The sequence below is a fragment of the Solanum lycopersicum genome, chromosome 11, assembly GCF_036512215.1.
Source record: "Solanum lycopersicum chromosome 11, SLM_r2.1".
Lineage (NCBI taxonomy): Eukaryota > Viridiplantae > Streptophyta > Magnoliopsida > Solanales > Solanaceae > Solanum > Solanum lycopersicum.
The window spans coordinates 36,550,485-36,567,501 of record NC_090810.1 but is presented as its reverse complement, the minus strand read 5'-3'; the positions used below and the strand labels follow the sequence as shown (position 1 = coordinate 36,567,501).

General features: G+C 30.6%; 1 protein-coding gene across 1 annotated transcript; it reads right to left on the bottom strand.

Annotated features, from left to right (window-relative positions):
• Nucleotides 1–3,974: 3,974 nt before the first annotated feature.
• Nucleotides 3,975–10,580, bottom strand: LOC112940264 (paired amphipathic helix protein Sin3-like 2). Its single transcript, XM_069291359.1, has 10 exons — nucleotides 9,275–10,580; nucleotides 6,672–6,719; nucleotides 5,893–5,989; nucleotides 5,720–5,812; nucleotides 5,440–5,641; nucleotides 5,225–5,361; nucleotides 4,977–5,052; nucleotides 4,803–4,909; nucleotides 4,331–4,432; nucleotides 3,975–4,241 (listed from the first exon to the last, which is right to left on the bottom strand). Exons 1-10 carry the CDS (start codon nucleotides 9,319–9,321, stop codon nucleotides 4,116–4,118), a joined length of 1,035 nt encoding a protein of 344 aa, XP_069147460.1. The 5' UTR covers nucleotides 9,322–10,580; the 3' UTR covers nucleotides 3,975–4,115.
• Nucleotides 10,581–17,017: the final 6,437 nt, after the last annotated feature.

The window sequence follows — 17,017 nt, the reverse complement described above, 5'->3', positions numbered from 1 at the left end:
TTAAAAATGATTGCATACATGTTTTCTTATCGCTGAAATAATATTCCTTTTTAAGAAATCAGACATTATTGAAAGATTTTTTTATCGACGATTGATTCTATTTCTTTTTCAAATAAAAAAAATCATTCATTTAATTGCATGATTAGATATGTTGAAGTTATACATAAAATATAATAATACCTCGGGTTATTCTTGTAATATCTCACAATTTTCTACTCTTATATCCGTTGTCGTAAGAATATCAACTTAGGCCCGGTGATATAATACTTGTTCGTATTTATTAAGGCCCATTCTTAAGTAGTAGAAGTGTTTTAGATTTGAGTTAAAGTCATAATGAATCTTTAGCACAAAGTCGAGTTGAAAGGTTCCGTAACGACTAATTTTTTTAAAATTACTAAATTATTCAAAATAGTAAAATGAAAATAGTTCAATAAAAAAAATTCTTACATGTTTCCAATTGTCCTCTAGAAAAATAAAATTTTAAGTCACTATCCTATTAAAGTAATACATTTTTATTAAAAAGGTGAATTTTTTTATAAATTTTATTTTCGGAAAAGGGTCAAAGTACCCTTTGGACTATTTGAAAATGTTTAAATATACCCTTTCTCCATTTATTGGGATAAATATACCTCTCCGTCTTACTCCACCTATTTGGTCCATTTCTACCTTAAAACTAACCCCTTTTTTTATTAAAAAAATTTATTATTATTATTATTATTTATTATGTGTTAATTTCTTATTAGATAAATTAGGAAACAAACCATTTAATTGTCTCGACCCGCTCCGACCTATTCCAATACCCACAACCCCAAACCCAATTAAAGACCCATGAATTGATCGCTCTTTCTTTCTCCCTTTAATCCGAATAATAGCCATTTCTTCTTCCCTCTTTTCTTCTTTAACAATTTCAACACTAATATCAATAAATGATAAATTTTCTAGTGCAACACTAACGGTAAGGCAGCAATGACTTCGAATAAGTTGGTTGTAGAGAAGAAACAAAGAGTTGGAAAATTAAAGGCTAAGATGGGCAAGCATTAGACAAATAACTTATCTCGAAATAACTTGTTCATATCCAAATGAATCTCATCAAACAATAGTTTAATTTCATTTTTTAGAAGAGATCAAACCATATGACACAAAGGTCAAGCTTTAGCATATTTGAGTATCATGTTGATAAGATAAAGACCATTCGAGTTAATATCTCAGATTGTTACTAAACTATGCACTATTCTTTCAGAAAGTCACTCAACTTTCAATTTTAACTCAAAAGTCACTCAATTATGCATTTCTCTTTCAGATTGTCACTCAATTTTGAATTTTAACTCAAAAGTCGCTCAACTATCTCCTCTTTCCTCAAAATATACTTAATCTATTTAATTATTTCTTTTAATTAAAATTGGTTGATATTAATTGTTTATATAACAAATCAAAATTTTAAAAAAACAAAAATATCATTTAAACCATTTAGTGATCCACCCACCTAACCCGACCAATTAAAAAAAATATGACCTATTTTATTCTGCCTTTAATCCTAAATTATTTCCCTCTTTGTAATGCGGAGAGGATACAGAGATAGAGATTTTCTCAATCTGAACTTCCTTTTACTCCTTTGCAACTATATCTTTTGTGCTTTTGTTATCCGACCCACAATCACTTCACTTCCTATTACTTGTGTGCCTATATCCCTTGCTTCCAAAACTGCAACCAACTAATCACATTGGCTAATCACAATGCATTAACACGACCAAAACAGTATTGATACAATGGAAAAGTGTACTTGAACTTAGCTTAAGTGTGGATTTTAGGCATATAAATATGCACAATATCATGACCTATGGGAAAAGGGGGAGGAAAAGACAACAAATAAATAACTGACTAATTTATAATCCTTGAAGGACTTATTCACGATTTACTTTTCATTGTTTCATGTAGTTAAAAGTGTTGGGTTTTATTTGCCCTGATTTCTTACCATAAATAGGTTTTCTTTTTAGGAAAAGGTTTTGAATTGACTATTCTTTTTTGGTAGGAAAAGGTTTAGGACTCTATAAATAGAGGCATGTTCCTTCTAACTTAATTAGCATTTACAATGTAGTTTTAAGGGCTTTGAGAGTTTTGGTTAGAGGGAGAATTTGTGAACCTCTCATGTATTCCGAGTGAATTGGTTGAGGTTGTTTCCCTCTGTATTTTGTAATCTCATGTTTATAGTGGATTGCTCATCTCCTTTGTGGACGTAGGTCGATTGACCGAACCACGTTAAATCTTTGTGTCTTTTGGTATATTTCTCGTTGTCTTCTTACTCATGGTCTTTCGAGGTTTGCTTTGCTAGCTTCCGCGTTTACACCTGCTTATTTCCGGTCCTAACAAGTGGTATCAGAGCCAGATTCAATGACGGAGTCAGGTTCAGTGGTTCGATAATCGAAGATTGAACAAAGTTAGAAAGTGGTGTTCATCTTGACGGGTGTAGTTCTAGCCGCAACCTTTTTGACAGTAATGAAGATTTTGTTGGAGAAATTGTTTCAGAGAGGTTCTCTGTGTTGAGACATAAATTTTGTAAAGGAGATTATGGAGAGGAGAAGCAAGTTGTTGAAGATTAAGTAAAGAAGGTGGACAAATTTATTATGTCAGAAATTCAGGCCAAGGGGGAGATTTGTTGGGTTTTATTTGCCCTGATTTCTTACCATAAATAGGTTTTCCTTTTAGGAAAAGGTTTTGAATTGACTATTCTTTTTTTGGTAGGAAAAGGTTTAGGACTCTATAAATAGAGGCATGTTCCTTCTAACTTAATTAGCATTCACAATGTAGTTTTAAGGGCTTTGAGAGTTTTGGTTAGAGGGAGAATTTGTGAACCTCTCATGTATTCCGAGTGAATTGGTTGAGGTTGTTTCCCTCTGTATTTTGTACTCTCATGTTTATAGTGGATTGCTCATCTCCTTTGTGGACGTAGGTCGATTGACCGAACCACGTTAAATCTTTGTGTCTTTTGGTATATTTCTCGTTGTCTTCTTACTCGTGGTCTTTCGAGGTTTGCTTCGCTAGCTTCCGCGTTTACACCTGCTTATTTCCGGTCCTAACAAAAAGATAGGTAAAATAATATATTTATTCCTTTTTTGTCCACCTTTGGAAGGATTATCAAGGCAATATTGGAGAAATTTTATATTGCTAACTCTATTACAAGTTTTAGCACTAATGAAATTAGATGTGCTTTTTGAGGAATCACAACTCCATTACGTGTTCTAAGTTTCATATAAGTTGAGATACAAAGGAAATTGAGTGTTGGAAAATGTTAAATATGAGAATTAAAAGGGATAGACACATTGCAAGAAGCATCAGCATTAGCAAAAAAAATATTTTGTGGCTAGCGATTTAGTGTCATCGGCGGTGAATGATTTTGAATAAGAGGTCTTGCTGATCAGACAACATCTAATCCAAATAATTTTTTATACATATGTTATTTTATCAAACTTCAAGATATGTGTTTTTGAGTTTTTATTAAATTTATCAAGTAAACAACGAATTCAATAAAATGCACGACATTTATTGTACGCAAAAATCTTATAAAAGAAACACTCGAAAATGATGAAAAAAATGTTTATTTTTCTTTTTGGAAAGAGAAATAAAAGCTTATATCCGAGGATTCACATCTAAGGTGATGAAAAATCTAGAGTAAAATTAAGGATTAATGATAAAGTGTATTGAGACTTAGAATTAAATATTTTTAGTTGTAGGACTACAAAAATATCTTTGGATAAAATATTGTTGATAATTTAGTGTACTCACTTGAAAATAAAATCAATATGATCATCGATAAGCTTATTGAGATAGTTTATCACTGGGTGAAGCGCGGATAATTTACCTAGTATATAAATAATTACTAATGAAATTATTTTCTTATAACTATATATAAGAAGGAAAACAAAGGATGAAAGATTTTTTTCTTGATTTGGTAGAAGTGAAGATAATAATATTCAAGAAACCATTTAACAGTGTTTATTGCTAATAAAAACTAAAATCTCTACTCATTAAAAATAGGACAAAGAACTCCAAACAACCAACCAATATCCCTAATAGTTCTTCAAGAATGATACAAAGCTTTAGTCATGACAGTAGCATTATTATAACGAACTAAAGAAGATGGTTAATTCATGGAGATAAAGCTTAAGCATTGGGAATGAAGACTCTGGCAGATATTTTGTGAAATCTTCAAGTAAATCTGGATGATCATTGAGACATATGGCAACCTACACATAAAAGAAAAAGATAGTCACAAATTAAAACATCAAGACCATCTAATAATATTTGTGTATCCAAATTAAAAATGACTTATCACCTCATGATAGACATCATTGATGTTCTTGTTGTGCTCCTCTTTATACATCTTCAAAATGTCTAAGAAGGATTTGTACACATGATCGTCATTTTGAAAACGCTCCTACACAAAGTTATGACCGCAATATTCTTAATACTCCATATTCACATTCAAAACTAGAAAATATTTCAAAATACACACTCTTTGATGTTCTTTTAGTCTTTAATTTAGCTTTATAAGATGCAGCGGAGAAGTTTCAAATTTTGTCAAGGGTGTTTAGAAGTTTGGTATATATCTTTAAAAAGGTACTTTAACTCGTCTAGATCGTATTATTTTTTATATTAACAATAGACCAACCTTGGGTAATGTAGCTAAATCATCGATAAAACAAGTGCTTAAAATACAAATTTTTTATACCACTAATTGTTGTGAGATATACTTACAACGCATGTACAAGTACATGATAAAAGAAGTGAGAAGATAGAATAATAACCTTTACTTTCTTCGCAAAGGTGACAACTTGTTCAAGATTAATTCTCTGTGGAGAAGCCTCATCTTGATCTTTGTCTTGCTCTTCATCCCACTTTGCAAGAAATCCAACTACAAAAGCAATTATCAATAATAATGAAAATTAATTTTCACAATTAAATTTACTATCATGACTTACCAACTCGTTCATAACGCTCTATAAATTCATTGAAACCCTCCATAAGCTCAGGATATTTTGCAAGTGTATTAGCAACCTGAAATAAGTATCTTTCATGCTTTCAAATCTATCATATCACAATTTGTTATTTAGTATACCGCTTGTCTAGCCTATGATTTGCAATCAAACCATTGATAGAAGAAATTGTAAACAAAGATTATTGTCGTAAAGGATGAAAAAATGATAGGTTAGATGCATGATCAACATACCAATCTTTGTAACTGCTCTCTTGTAATTATTTCTTTGCTATAAATATAAAGACATTTTAGGAATGCCTGATAATCCGCCCGACTTCTTACTCTTTCCTTTACCTTTTCACAAAAAGTGAACTCTTTGACATGTGTGTCTGAAAAAATTAAACAATTATATTAAAAATCATACTAATCAAATAGAAATTTTCAAAAAGTGCTAATCATGAACTGACGTTTCAGTGCATCTTCAACTTGTTCTTCATAATCCTCAATGTGAGTTCTTTTACCCATATTCTCTTTTTCAGCACGCGTCGTTTTTTGCTCTTTATGCAACCTCATCAATGTTTTGTTGTTGTCCAAATTAGTACTTGAATTCAACAAGAACATAGTGCACTCATCTAGCAAATCTGGATGTTCATTGAGAATTATGGCAACCTAAATAGCCAAAAAAAAAAGTATGAAGGTCGTCGTTTATATAACATCTGTAAATCCAAATTGCAAATGATTTATTACCTCATGGTACACCTCTTTGATGTCCTTGTTCTCCTTTCTATACACGCTCAAAATATTTATGAAGGATTTGTAGTCATGGTCTTCTAAACGTTTCTGCAAGAAGTTATACTTGACTAAGTTAAGATTAAAATACAACCTTTATTATTAAAATTATAATATAACACATATCTAACCTTTATTTTGTTCACTAAATTGATTGCGTGTTCAAAGTCAAATTTACTAGCACTAGAACCTCCTTCATCTTTGCTAGCTCTGCGAGTGTCACCTCCTCTAATAATAAAAGAAAAGGCATATATACCAAATTAAATGGTCAATGTAATTATGTAATTATAGGTATGATCTAATAATAAATTAAGTGGGTGAAATTATGGAAGATTGCAAATCAAATGCTTGAATTTTTACACCTTATTGACGTCAAAGTATATAACTAAATGAGGTAACATTTTAATTTGTTACAATATCAATACAATTGCTACTTGGAAAACAATGTTGGAAGGTTTTCTAAATATCGAACTAAAAGTCTTAAATAAGGCTACTTTATCATGTGTTCAATTGAAACAAGTTGTAATTTGAGTGGCTAAATGAATTAAATTGATTTACAACTTCTGTATAACTAAAGGAGTACACATGTTTAAATGATTAACATATCTACATAATTAACACTTAAAAATACATACAAAAATGTTTATCAATTTTAAATTGAAACTTTGTGATAGAAATAATCATTCATGTGTTTCTAAGCTCATGAAGTGGAACAAGTTGTTATTCGAGTATCTACACAAATTAAGCCAACTTGTATTGTTCTCAAATTCAAGTACTGGTTAATATACGTTTTCATTCACTTTAATCAAGGTTTAACTTGGGCAGAACCAAAACATTATGATAGTCATGTACATAAATTAAAAATCACTACAGAGATACTTTACGATTCTCTAGGGAAGAATCAACTGACCTCTTAAGTCGAGGATAATCATGTGCATCATCTCCAAATCGCTTCATCCTACAAAAATAGAACAACAACAATATTTTACAATAAAAACGATACAAAAAAGGAATAAAAATGCATGCTCCATTCTCTAAAAGATTTCACCTAGTAAAGAAGAAAAAATGAAAATCTCAGTAGATCTATGAACAAAAAAGAAGCTAAATAAATGATCTAAATTAGAATAAGAAAAAGAAAATTCTTTTTAGATTCATTTTTCTTCTCTACCTTTTTCCTTTCCCCTCAAATGAAGTACAACACACACAAAAGGTGAGGCCAAAAAATGAATTTAGAAAGAAAAAAAGTGTAGTTGTATATGTAATGTAAAGAGTCTCAATAAAATAAATTATGGACTATGCACATTATATATAGTTCCAAAAATTTGGTTGATGTGACAAAAAAAAAGAAGATAAAATTTTGAAATTAACTCAAAATTAGGATAAGGCGTGAACATTTTTAATTTCAAATTGGAGCTCAAATTTTGAATTTAAATTTCAAAATCATACTTACTTATTTTCATAATAATAAATTGGACTATTTTGGATTATACTTTATAACTCTAGATTGCATTTACTTACGATTAAAAATTTATAAATATTCCAAAAAAGAACAATTGATTATTTTTCTAGCAGTTCTGGAAAAGTTTTAAATTTGTGGTCAATGTAGTTTATCTCAAAATGAAAAAAAATTATTTGGTCAAATCTCTTTTCATTAATATTATGTGTTGATATAAAATTATGTGACTTGGTACAACATACCAAAATCGTTGAACATATAATTTTTGAAATTCTGGCCCTCATTTTAAAAATGATTGCATACATGTTTTCTTATCGCTGAAATAATATTCCTTTTTAAGAAATCAGACATTATTGATAGATTTTTTTATCGACGATTGATTCTATTTCTTTTTCAAATAAAAAAAATCTATCATTTAATTGCATGATTAGATATGTTGAAGTTATACATAAAATATAATAATACCTCGGGTTATTCTTGTAATATCTCACAATTTTCTACTCTTATATCCGTAGTCGTAAGAATATCAACTTAGGCCCGGTGATATAATACTTCTTCATATTTATTAAGGCCCATTCTTAAGTAGTAGAAGTGCTTTATATTTGAGTTAAAGTCATAATGAATCTTTAGCACAAAGTCGAGTTGAAAGGTTCCCTAACGACTAATTTTTTTAAAATTACTAAATTATTCAAAATAGTAAAATGAAAATAGTTCAATAAAAAAAAATTCTTACATGTTTCCAATTGTCCTCTAGAAAAATAAAATTTTAAGTCACTATCCTATTAAAGTAATACATTTTTATTAAAAAGGTGAATTTTTTTATAAATTTTATTTTTGGAAAAGGGTCAAAGTACCCTTTGGACTATTTGAAAATGTTTAAATATAACCTTTCTCCATTTATGGGGATAAATATACCTCCCCGTCTTACTCCACCTATTTGGTCCATTTCTACCTTAAAACTAACCCCTTTTTTTTATTAAAAAAATTTATTATTATTATTATTATTTATTATGTGTTAATTTCTTATTAGATAAATTAGGAAACAAACCATTTAATTGTCTCGACCCGCTCCGACCTATTCCAATACCCACAACCCCAAACCCAATTAAAGACCCATGAATTGATCGCTCTTTCTTTCTCCCTTTAACCCTAATAATAGCCTTTTCTTCTTTCCTCTTTTCTTCTTTAACAATTTCAACACTAATATCAATAAATGATAAATTTTCCAGTGCAACACTAATGGTAAGGAAGCAATGACTTCGAACAAGTTGGTTGTAGAGAAGAAACAAAGAGTTGGAAAATTAAAGGCTAAGATGGGCAAGCATTAGACAAATAACTTATCTCGAAATAACTTGTTCATAGCAAAATGAATCTCATCAAACAATAGTTTAATTTCATTTTTTAGAAGAGATCAAACCATATGACACAAAGGTCAAGCTTTAGCATATTTGAGTATCATGTCGATAGGATAAAGACCATTCGAGTTAATATCTCAGATTGTTACTAAACTATGCACTATTCTTTCGGAAAGTCACTCAACTTTCAATTTTAACTCAAAAGTCACTCAATTATGCATTTCTCTTTCAGATTGTCACTCAATTTTAAATTTTAACTCAAAAATCGCTCAACTATCTCCTCTTTCCTCAAAATATCACTTAATCTATTTAATTATTTCTTTTATTTAAAATTTGTTGATATTAATTGTTTATATAACAAATCAAAATTTTAAAAAAACAAAAATATCATTTAAACCATTTAGTGATCCACCCACCTAACCCGACCAATTAAAAAAAATATGACCTATTTTATTCTACCCTTAATCCTAAATTATTTCCCTCTTTCTAAGCTCATGAAGTGGAACAAGTTGTTATTCGAGTATCTACACAAATTAAGCCAACTTGTATTGTTCTCAAATTCAAGTACTGGTTAATATACGTTTTCATTCACTTTAATCAAGGTTTAACTTGGGCAGAACCAAAACATTATGATAGTCATGTACATAAATTAAAAATCACTACAGAGATACTTTACGATTCTCTAGGGAAGAATCAACTGACCTCTTAAGTCGAGGATAATCATGTGCATCATCTCCAAATCGCTTCATCCTACAAAAATAGAACAACAACAATATTTTACAATAAAAATGATACAAAAAAGGAATAAAAAGGCATGCTCCATTCTCTAAAGATTTCACCTAGTAAAGAAGAAAAAATGAAAATCTCAGTAGATCTATGAACTAAAAAGAAGCTAAATCAATGATCTAGATTAGAATAAGAAAAAGAAAATTCTTTTTAGATTCATTTTTCTTTCTCTACCTTTTTCCTTTCCCCTCAAATAAAGTACAACACACACAAAAGGTGAGGCCAAAAAATGAATTTAGAAAGAAAAAAAGTGTAGTTGTATATGTAATGTAAAGAGTCTCAATAAAATAAATTTTGGACTATGCACATTATATATAGTTCCAAAAATTTGGTTGATGTGAAAAAAAAAAAGATAAAATTTTGAAATTAACTCAAAATTAGGGTAAGGCGTATGATTTTTAATTTCAAATTGGAGCTCAAATTTTGAATTTAAATTTCAAAATCATACTTACTAATTTTCATAATAATAAATTGGACTATTTTGGATTTATACTTTATAACTCTAGATCGCATTTTCTTACGATTAAAAATTTATTAATATTCCAAAAAAGAACAATTGATTATTTTTCTAGCATTTTTGGAAAAGTTCTAAATTTGTGGTCAATGTAGTTTATCTCAAAATGAAAAATAATTATTTGGTCAAATCTCTTTTCATTAATATTATGTGTTGATATAAAATTATGCGACTTGGTACAACATACCAAAATCGTTGAACATTTATTTTTTGAAATTTTGGCCCTCATTTTAAAAATGATTGCATACATGTTTTCTTATCGCTGAAATAATATTCCTTTTTAAGAAATCAGACATTATTGAAAGATTTTTCAATCGACGATTGACTGTATTTCTTTTTGAAATAAAAAAAGCTTTTATTTAATTGCATGATTAGATATATTGAAGTTATACATAAAATAAAATAATACAGTATAAAATATTTGAATTTTAAAATTATATGTCACCCATTTTTCCTCGGGTTATTCTTGTAAAACCTCACAATTTTCTACTCTTATATCCGTAGTCGTAAGAGTATCAACTTAGGCCCGGTGATATAATACTTGTTCATATTTATTAAGGCCCATTCTTAATTATTAGAAGTGCTTTAGATTTGAGTTAAAGTCATAATGAATCTTTAGCACAAAGTCGAGTTGAAAGGTTCCCTAACGACTAATTTCTTTAAAATTACTAAATTATTCAAAATAGTAAAATGAAAATAGTTCAATAAAAAAAATTAATTTCTAACATGTTCCCAATTGTCCTCTAGAAAAATAAAATTTTAAGTTACTATCCTATTAAATTAATACATTTTCATTAAAAAAGTGAATTTTTTATTAATTTTATTTTCGGAAAAGAGTCAAAGTACCCTTTGTACTATTTGAAAAGGTTGTTAATATACCCTTCCTCCATTTGTTGGGATAAATATACCCCTCAGTCTCACTCCACCTATTTGGTCCATTTCTACCTTAAAACTAAACCCCTTTTTTTAAAAAAAAAATTTATTATTATTTATTATGTGTTAGTTTCTTATTAGATAAATTAGAAAACAAATCATTTAATTGGCTCGACCCGCTCCGATCCATTCCAATACCCACAACCCCAAATCCAATTAAAGACCCATGAATTGATCGCTCTTTCTTTCTCCCTTTAACCCTAATAATAGCCTTTTCTTCTTCCCTCTTTTCTTCTTTAACAATTTCAATACTAATATCAATAAATGATAAATTTTCCAGTTCAACACTAACGGTAAGGCAACAATGACTTTGAACAAGTTGGTTGTAGAGAAGAAACAAAGAGTTGGAAAATTAAAGGCTAAGATGGGCAAGCATTAGACAAATAACTTATCTCGAAATAACTTGTTTATAGCCAAATGAATCTCATCAAACAATAGTTTAATTTCATTATCCAGAAGAGATCAAACCATATGACACAAAGGTCAAGCTTTAGCATATTTGAGTATCATGTTGATAAGATAAAGATCATTCGAGTTAATATCTCTGATGGTCACTCAACTATGTACTATTCTCTCTGAAAGTCACTCAACTTTCAATTTTAACTCAAAAGTCATTCAACTATGCATTTCTCTTTCATATTGTCATTCATGACTCAACTTTGAATTTTAACTCAAAAGTCACTCAACTATCTCTTCTTCCCTCAAAATATCACTCAATCTATTTAATTATTTCTTTAGTTAAAATTTGTTGATATTAATTGTTTATATAACAAATCAAAATTTTAAAAAATAAAAATACCATTTAAACCATTTAGTGATCCATCCACCTAATCCGACCCATTAAAAAATATAACATGACACATTTTATTCTTCCTTTAATCCTAAATTATAACCAGTGGTGGAGAAGGAAAAATAAAAATGTAGAGGAGCAGAGAGAAAGAGAGGGAATGATTTAGGATTAAGGACAAAATAAAATGGGTAATATCATATTTTTAATGAGTCGGATTAGGTGGATGGATCATTAAATGGTTTAAATGATATTTTTTATTTTTTTAAAATTTTGATTTGTTATATAAACAATTAATATCAATAAATTTTATTAAAAAATAATAAAATAGATTGAGTGACTTTCTGAGGAAAGAGGGGATTGTTGAATGACTTTCTGAGAGAGAAATTCATAGTTGAGCGACTTTCTGAGAGAGAAATGTGTAGTTGAGTTACTTTAGAGTTAAAATTGAAATTTGAGTGACTTTCTGAGAGAAGAGTGTATAGTTGAGTGACCATATAAGGTAATAACTCAAACTATTCTATTAAACTATAAGAGCAGTGAAGAATAGCAAAACACCATTCTACCAAACTATACCAAAACAGCAGAAAAACACATCTAAATTCTACCAAAAAACATCAAAACTGATATTTTAAAAAAAAGACTCTACCAGCAAAACTACACAAAGCTATACCAAAATTGCACCAAAACATAAGCATAACTGCACCTAGATTCTGCCAAAAACTAAACCAAAATTGTAGGGGAAAAAAATTAGTGGCACAAAGGTAACAAATGTGCATTATAAGGAGATAAAAGAATTGAACCAAAATTTAATACTAAACTGCACCAAACCTAGTCCAAAAGTGAATAAAATTGGTTCAAATTTACTTCACTTACAATGGAAATACATTCCAATGAAAGTTATGAACTGTACTAAGTCATAAAAACGCACTAGCATTAACCAAACTAAATTACTGTGGATAAACATTGTCTCATAAAGTAAAAATGTTTTTTTATCTTGTCATTCCCAATAACGACAACCATTCGTTTAATATCGCCAACATTTGTAGGTGTCGCAGCCGTAGAAAAAGAAATTGACGTCCATTCTGCAATGACATATGTGGGGCTCTCCTTCGTCACGACAAGGAGTAGAAGAAGATTCAAACATTTGAATGGAGAAAAGACTTGCAAAATCAGTACTCCTTAGTATTTGTACTAAAAAAAATTTAAACTAATTTGATTTGAAATAAGATTGAAGAAGAAAGAGTCACTGGAATTAAAGGAGAAAGAAAGAGCATTAATCTAGGGCAACTTTCACATATAGCAAACAAAAAATTCATATTTGTATAATATAGCAACCTTTGCATAATTGCGCTCCATAGTAAACATTAAAACTGTATAATTCGCTATACATATACAAGTGTATAATTCGCTGGCCTAAATTGTATAATTCGCTGGCCTATTTCGCTGCAATTGTATAATTTGTTTTGCATATAGTTGAATCGAATTAAAATGTATGTATATTGCATAATTATAAGTTTATAGCAAAAAGATATATGTTTTTCTCGCTTTATACAAAAACAGAAACACAATATATATACTTCTGTTGTATAAAGCTAGAGAAAATTGTATTTCACTGCAATTGTATAATTCGCAATTGTATAATTCGTTGGCCTTTTTCTCTGCAATTTTTGAAGTAAAATGTTTGTAAATTGTATAATTAAGTGTACAACACGAAGATATACATTTTTGCATGTGTATATACAATTTTCTCTCGCTTTATACAAAACAGAAACGGAATTATACACTTCTGTGTATAAAGCGAGAGAGGCGAGCGAGACTGGAGAGTGGCGAGCGAGATTCCTAGGAGAGAGACGCTGGCAAATTTTAGATAATGTTTGCTATGGAGCATAATTAAATCAAACCCTAGCTATTCTATTTAATTTAGGTTATTAGTTGCTATTTTATACAATTTTCCCATTAATCTATGGGTCTTTTAATTGGGTTTGGAGTTGTCGGTATTGGAATGGATCGAGCGGGTCGGGGAAGTTAAATGATTTATTTTTTAATTTATCCAATAATAACTTGACACGTAATAAATACTAATAATAATAATTTCTTTTGAAAAAAAAGGTTAGTTTTAAGGGTAGAAATGGACCAAATAGGTGGAGTGAAGGGTATTTTTAGCCTAATAGATGAAGGAAGGGTATATTTAAACATTTTCAAATAGTCGAAGGGTATTTTTGGCTCTTTTCCATTTATTTTTACTATCAAACTTAACTATAAATGAAAATGTTAAAAAAATATGCGGGACGGATTCATGTAGAGCGGGTCTATGCGGGGTGGACTGGGGGCGGGTTGAAAATGAAAAAATATTATGCGGGGCAGATTAAAAATTTTGTGGTTTAATGTCAGCCCGCCCTACATCGCCCCACCCCTTTATCATCCCCACCTGCACCAAGCAAATTTATATAACTCACATCTTTAATTTACAACAAGCATCAATTTTACAGATCCGAAGATCCAATAACGGAAAACAGAACAAGTAGGCCAGATCAGAAAAATGTGCTATGTATATCATCTGCTCAAGCAATGTTACATGTTTATAAAATCAATTACAAGCACTTGATGCATACAATAGAACTATGATATAAGGTGAACATGCTTATAATCTCAATTACAATATAATGATTGGGTCGCATATCATCTGATTCACTGCACTCGTTCAATATTCGAACTCTCCATCCTCTTGTTGTTTAATTGTCATTAAGCTCTCCTTATAAAAAAGAACACCATAACCATCATAAAGTGATATTCGATAAATTTTAGTTGCCAAAATGAGAGAGTTTCATAACACGACGTAATCTTAGAAAAGCATTGAAAGGTAACAAGTTTGTTCTAGACCCCTAATTGGATCATTACCCATATATCATAAGCAAAATTTTCATCTATGTTCAAGTTCAAGATGGCAATGGAATCATTAAGCAACATCATGCCCAACATAGAATTATGAACAAAGTGACAATCTGGCCCTTCAATCTCTTCATATATTTAACTCCCAAAGTCGAATGAAAGAATGGAGTAATCAGTAAGGGACAATCTGGCCCTTCAATCTCTTCAAATATTTCACTCCCAAAGTCGAATGAAAGAATGGAGTAGTCAGTAAGGTTCCTTCATTTAGCAACCAGTAATAAGCTCCATTCAAATAGCAGTACCAAATGTATGTTTCTCGTCTATAATTAAGATAAGTGGTTCCTTAGGTTTGAAAATTCTTCATGAATCCCTAGAATAGGAATAGATCACTGCTGCATTTTCATGCAAATAGCAAATCACTTTATAGTCATTAGTCAAGGGATCCAATCCCAACCCAAACACAGGGTAATGATTGATTATGGGTGGACAGAGATGGAGGGGGTCTCACCTTCCTAGTAGCAGGATTTCATAATGCACACGAACACACATGATCAATTACCCCAGTCTTAAGAAACAAGTCGTTCACACACCCTGAAAGGTATGTCATACCTTTGATGACTTGGGGATTATCTTCATAAAGTAAATTTAGGGAACGGGAGTCATCAAGAAGGTTACCAAAATTATAAAGCAGAAGTTGTGGGGGTTTATTCTTGCTACAGTTCAAGTGTTGTTTAACGAATTCAAAGGTTTTGATAAGAGCATACAAATTCTTGCGGATACATTTGAATCTCAACAATGACTTCACAGGACACCTCAACATAATCTCCTTCACTACATCTTCAGGCAAAATAGCCATAAATTCATCTATGTTTAGGTTTCAACAAAAGCAATTTGTTTCTTTAAATAGACAAAGGAGAAATTGTCTCATTCTTATCCTTCATTTCTGTTACCATCATTAAATTTGTTCAAAATTTAGGCATGGATTTCTAGTTACAACGTTCCTTCTTTATCATATTAAATTTTGTTATATATTCAAGTATGGAAATATAAAAACTTTGACTACTTTCTCATATTACGCTGACTTCGTTGTTGTTAGGATTAGTTACTACTCTTTTTTTTAATATTAAATTTTATTATACATTTAATGATGGAAATCTAAACACTTTGACTACTTTCTCATATTAACTTGACTATTTCCCTATCACGGACCGAAATCTAAAGTCATAATGGCATCTGCTATAACCAACCAGTAGGTAAGACAACCCGAATTCGAAACTACAGGTAACATGCAAAATGGGAGAATCAACAATCAATCAAACAATTTAATGGAAAAACAACGGAAAGAAGGGAAAAATAACAATATATACAACTACAACTAAAAGTAAGAGATTCATTCCCACGATCTGATAGTCACAAATACAGAGCTACTAAAAGAGTAGTAGCCCCAAAAGTGGACCAATAATACAAACATGTCTCGTATACAAAAGACTAGCCAAAAACAATATACAGAAGCAAATAGAGCGAAATGGAATGCCATAAGCTTAACTTAGTTTCCGAAGATCACACAACAAGACAAAACTTAAAGCTGACAACTGGCGCTCAGATCTGCATCAAGAATCCCATTAGGCGTCATAGGCCAATTTTCTAGGAAATTAAAGATAATAATCAAAGCAAAAACATAACAGCAAATAGAGGTACAAAACAAAACGTTAATGAAAAAACCTATCTATAAAGCACACAAGTCTATGAAAGGACAAACAATAAGATATTTAGATAACTATAACCTAATTGGATACCCCATCAACCCGTTAGGTACATAGAAGAGCTAAGAAACTACTAGCTAAGAAAAAGAGTATTCCAGAACTGCAACAACCATCCACATACTCCAACCACGGTAAAGGAATCTTAAAGAACCCAAATAAATCACCAACTTAGGACTCGAACCCGACTAATAGAAGTGATGCCCAAACTTGAATCAAGCTGGTGGAGATGTTTTGGGCCTCAAACAACATCTAACATGATAATATAGGTCCTCGAGCCGTGGCTAAGGAAAGTATACATGGGCCTTGAACCCAAGATATTGGTATGCACACAAACCTTGAACAACGACTCATAGTCAAGAGTATTGACCTCGAATCGTAGATAAAGAACTCTAAATGCCTCTAAATCCTCCGTCCTTACTCATCCAGGACGATACCATAGAGCGCAACTATCTTCAGAGCCACCAAGGACCCATTTTCTAGCTTCAAACCCCAAGAAATATTACAACAACAACCTACAAGATTTGAAACCACCAAAGAACCCTCCCAGGTCAAATTAGAAGGGAAAATATGGATGAATAGTCATATGAGGTGAGTAGTCGCCTAACTAAGGATCATGTTGACCCAATTCTGCTATATCAATCTATACGTAATTAAGACGTCCCAGCGACATCAAAGACACTCTAAGGCCTATCAGCTTCAAAATGCAAGTCAAAGACAATCACTATCCTACACCTAGGCTAAGGAAAATAACAAGTTACCGTAGAAATCAA

Excerpts from the sequence above, each read along its gene's own strand:
- LOC112940264 (XM_069291359.1), bottom strand. The coding sequence starts at position 9,321 with ATGAAGCGATTTGGAGATGATGCACATGATTATCCTCGACTTAAGAG. Across the intron at positions 6,720-9,274 it reads GATTATCCTCGACTTAAGAG|GATGAAGCGATTTGGAGATG; the intron begins GTCAGTTGATTC and ends CTATTTTTGTAG. Across the intron at positions 4,910-4,976 it reads AGAGCGTTATGAACGAGTTG|TTGGATTTCTTGCAAAGTGG; the intron begins GTAAGTCATGAT and ends TTGCTTTTGTAG.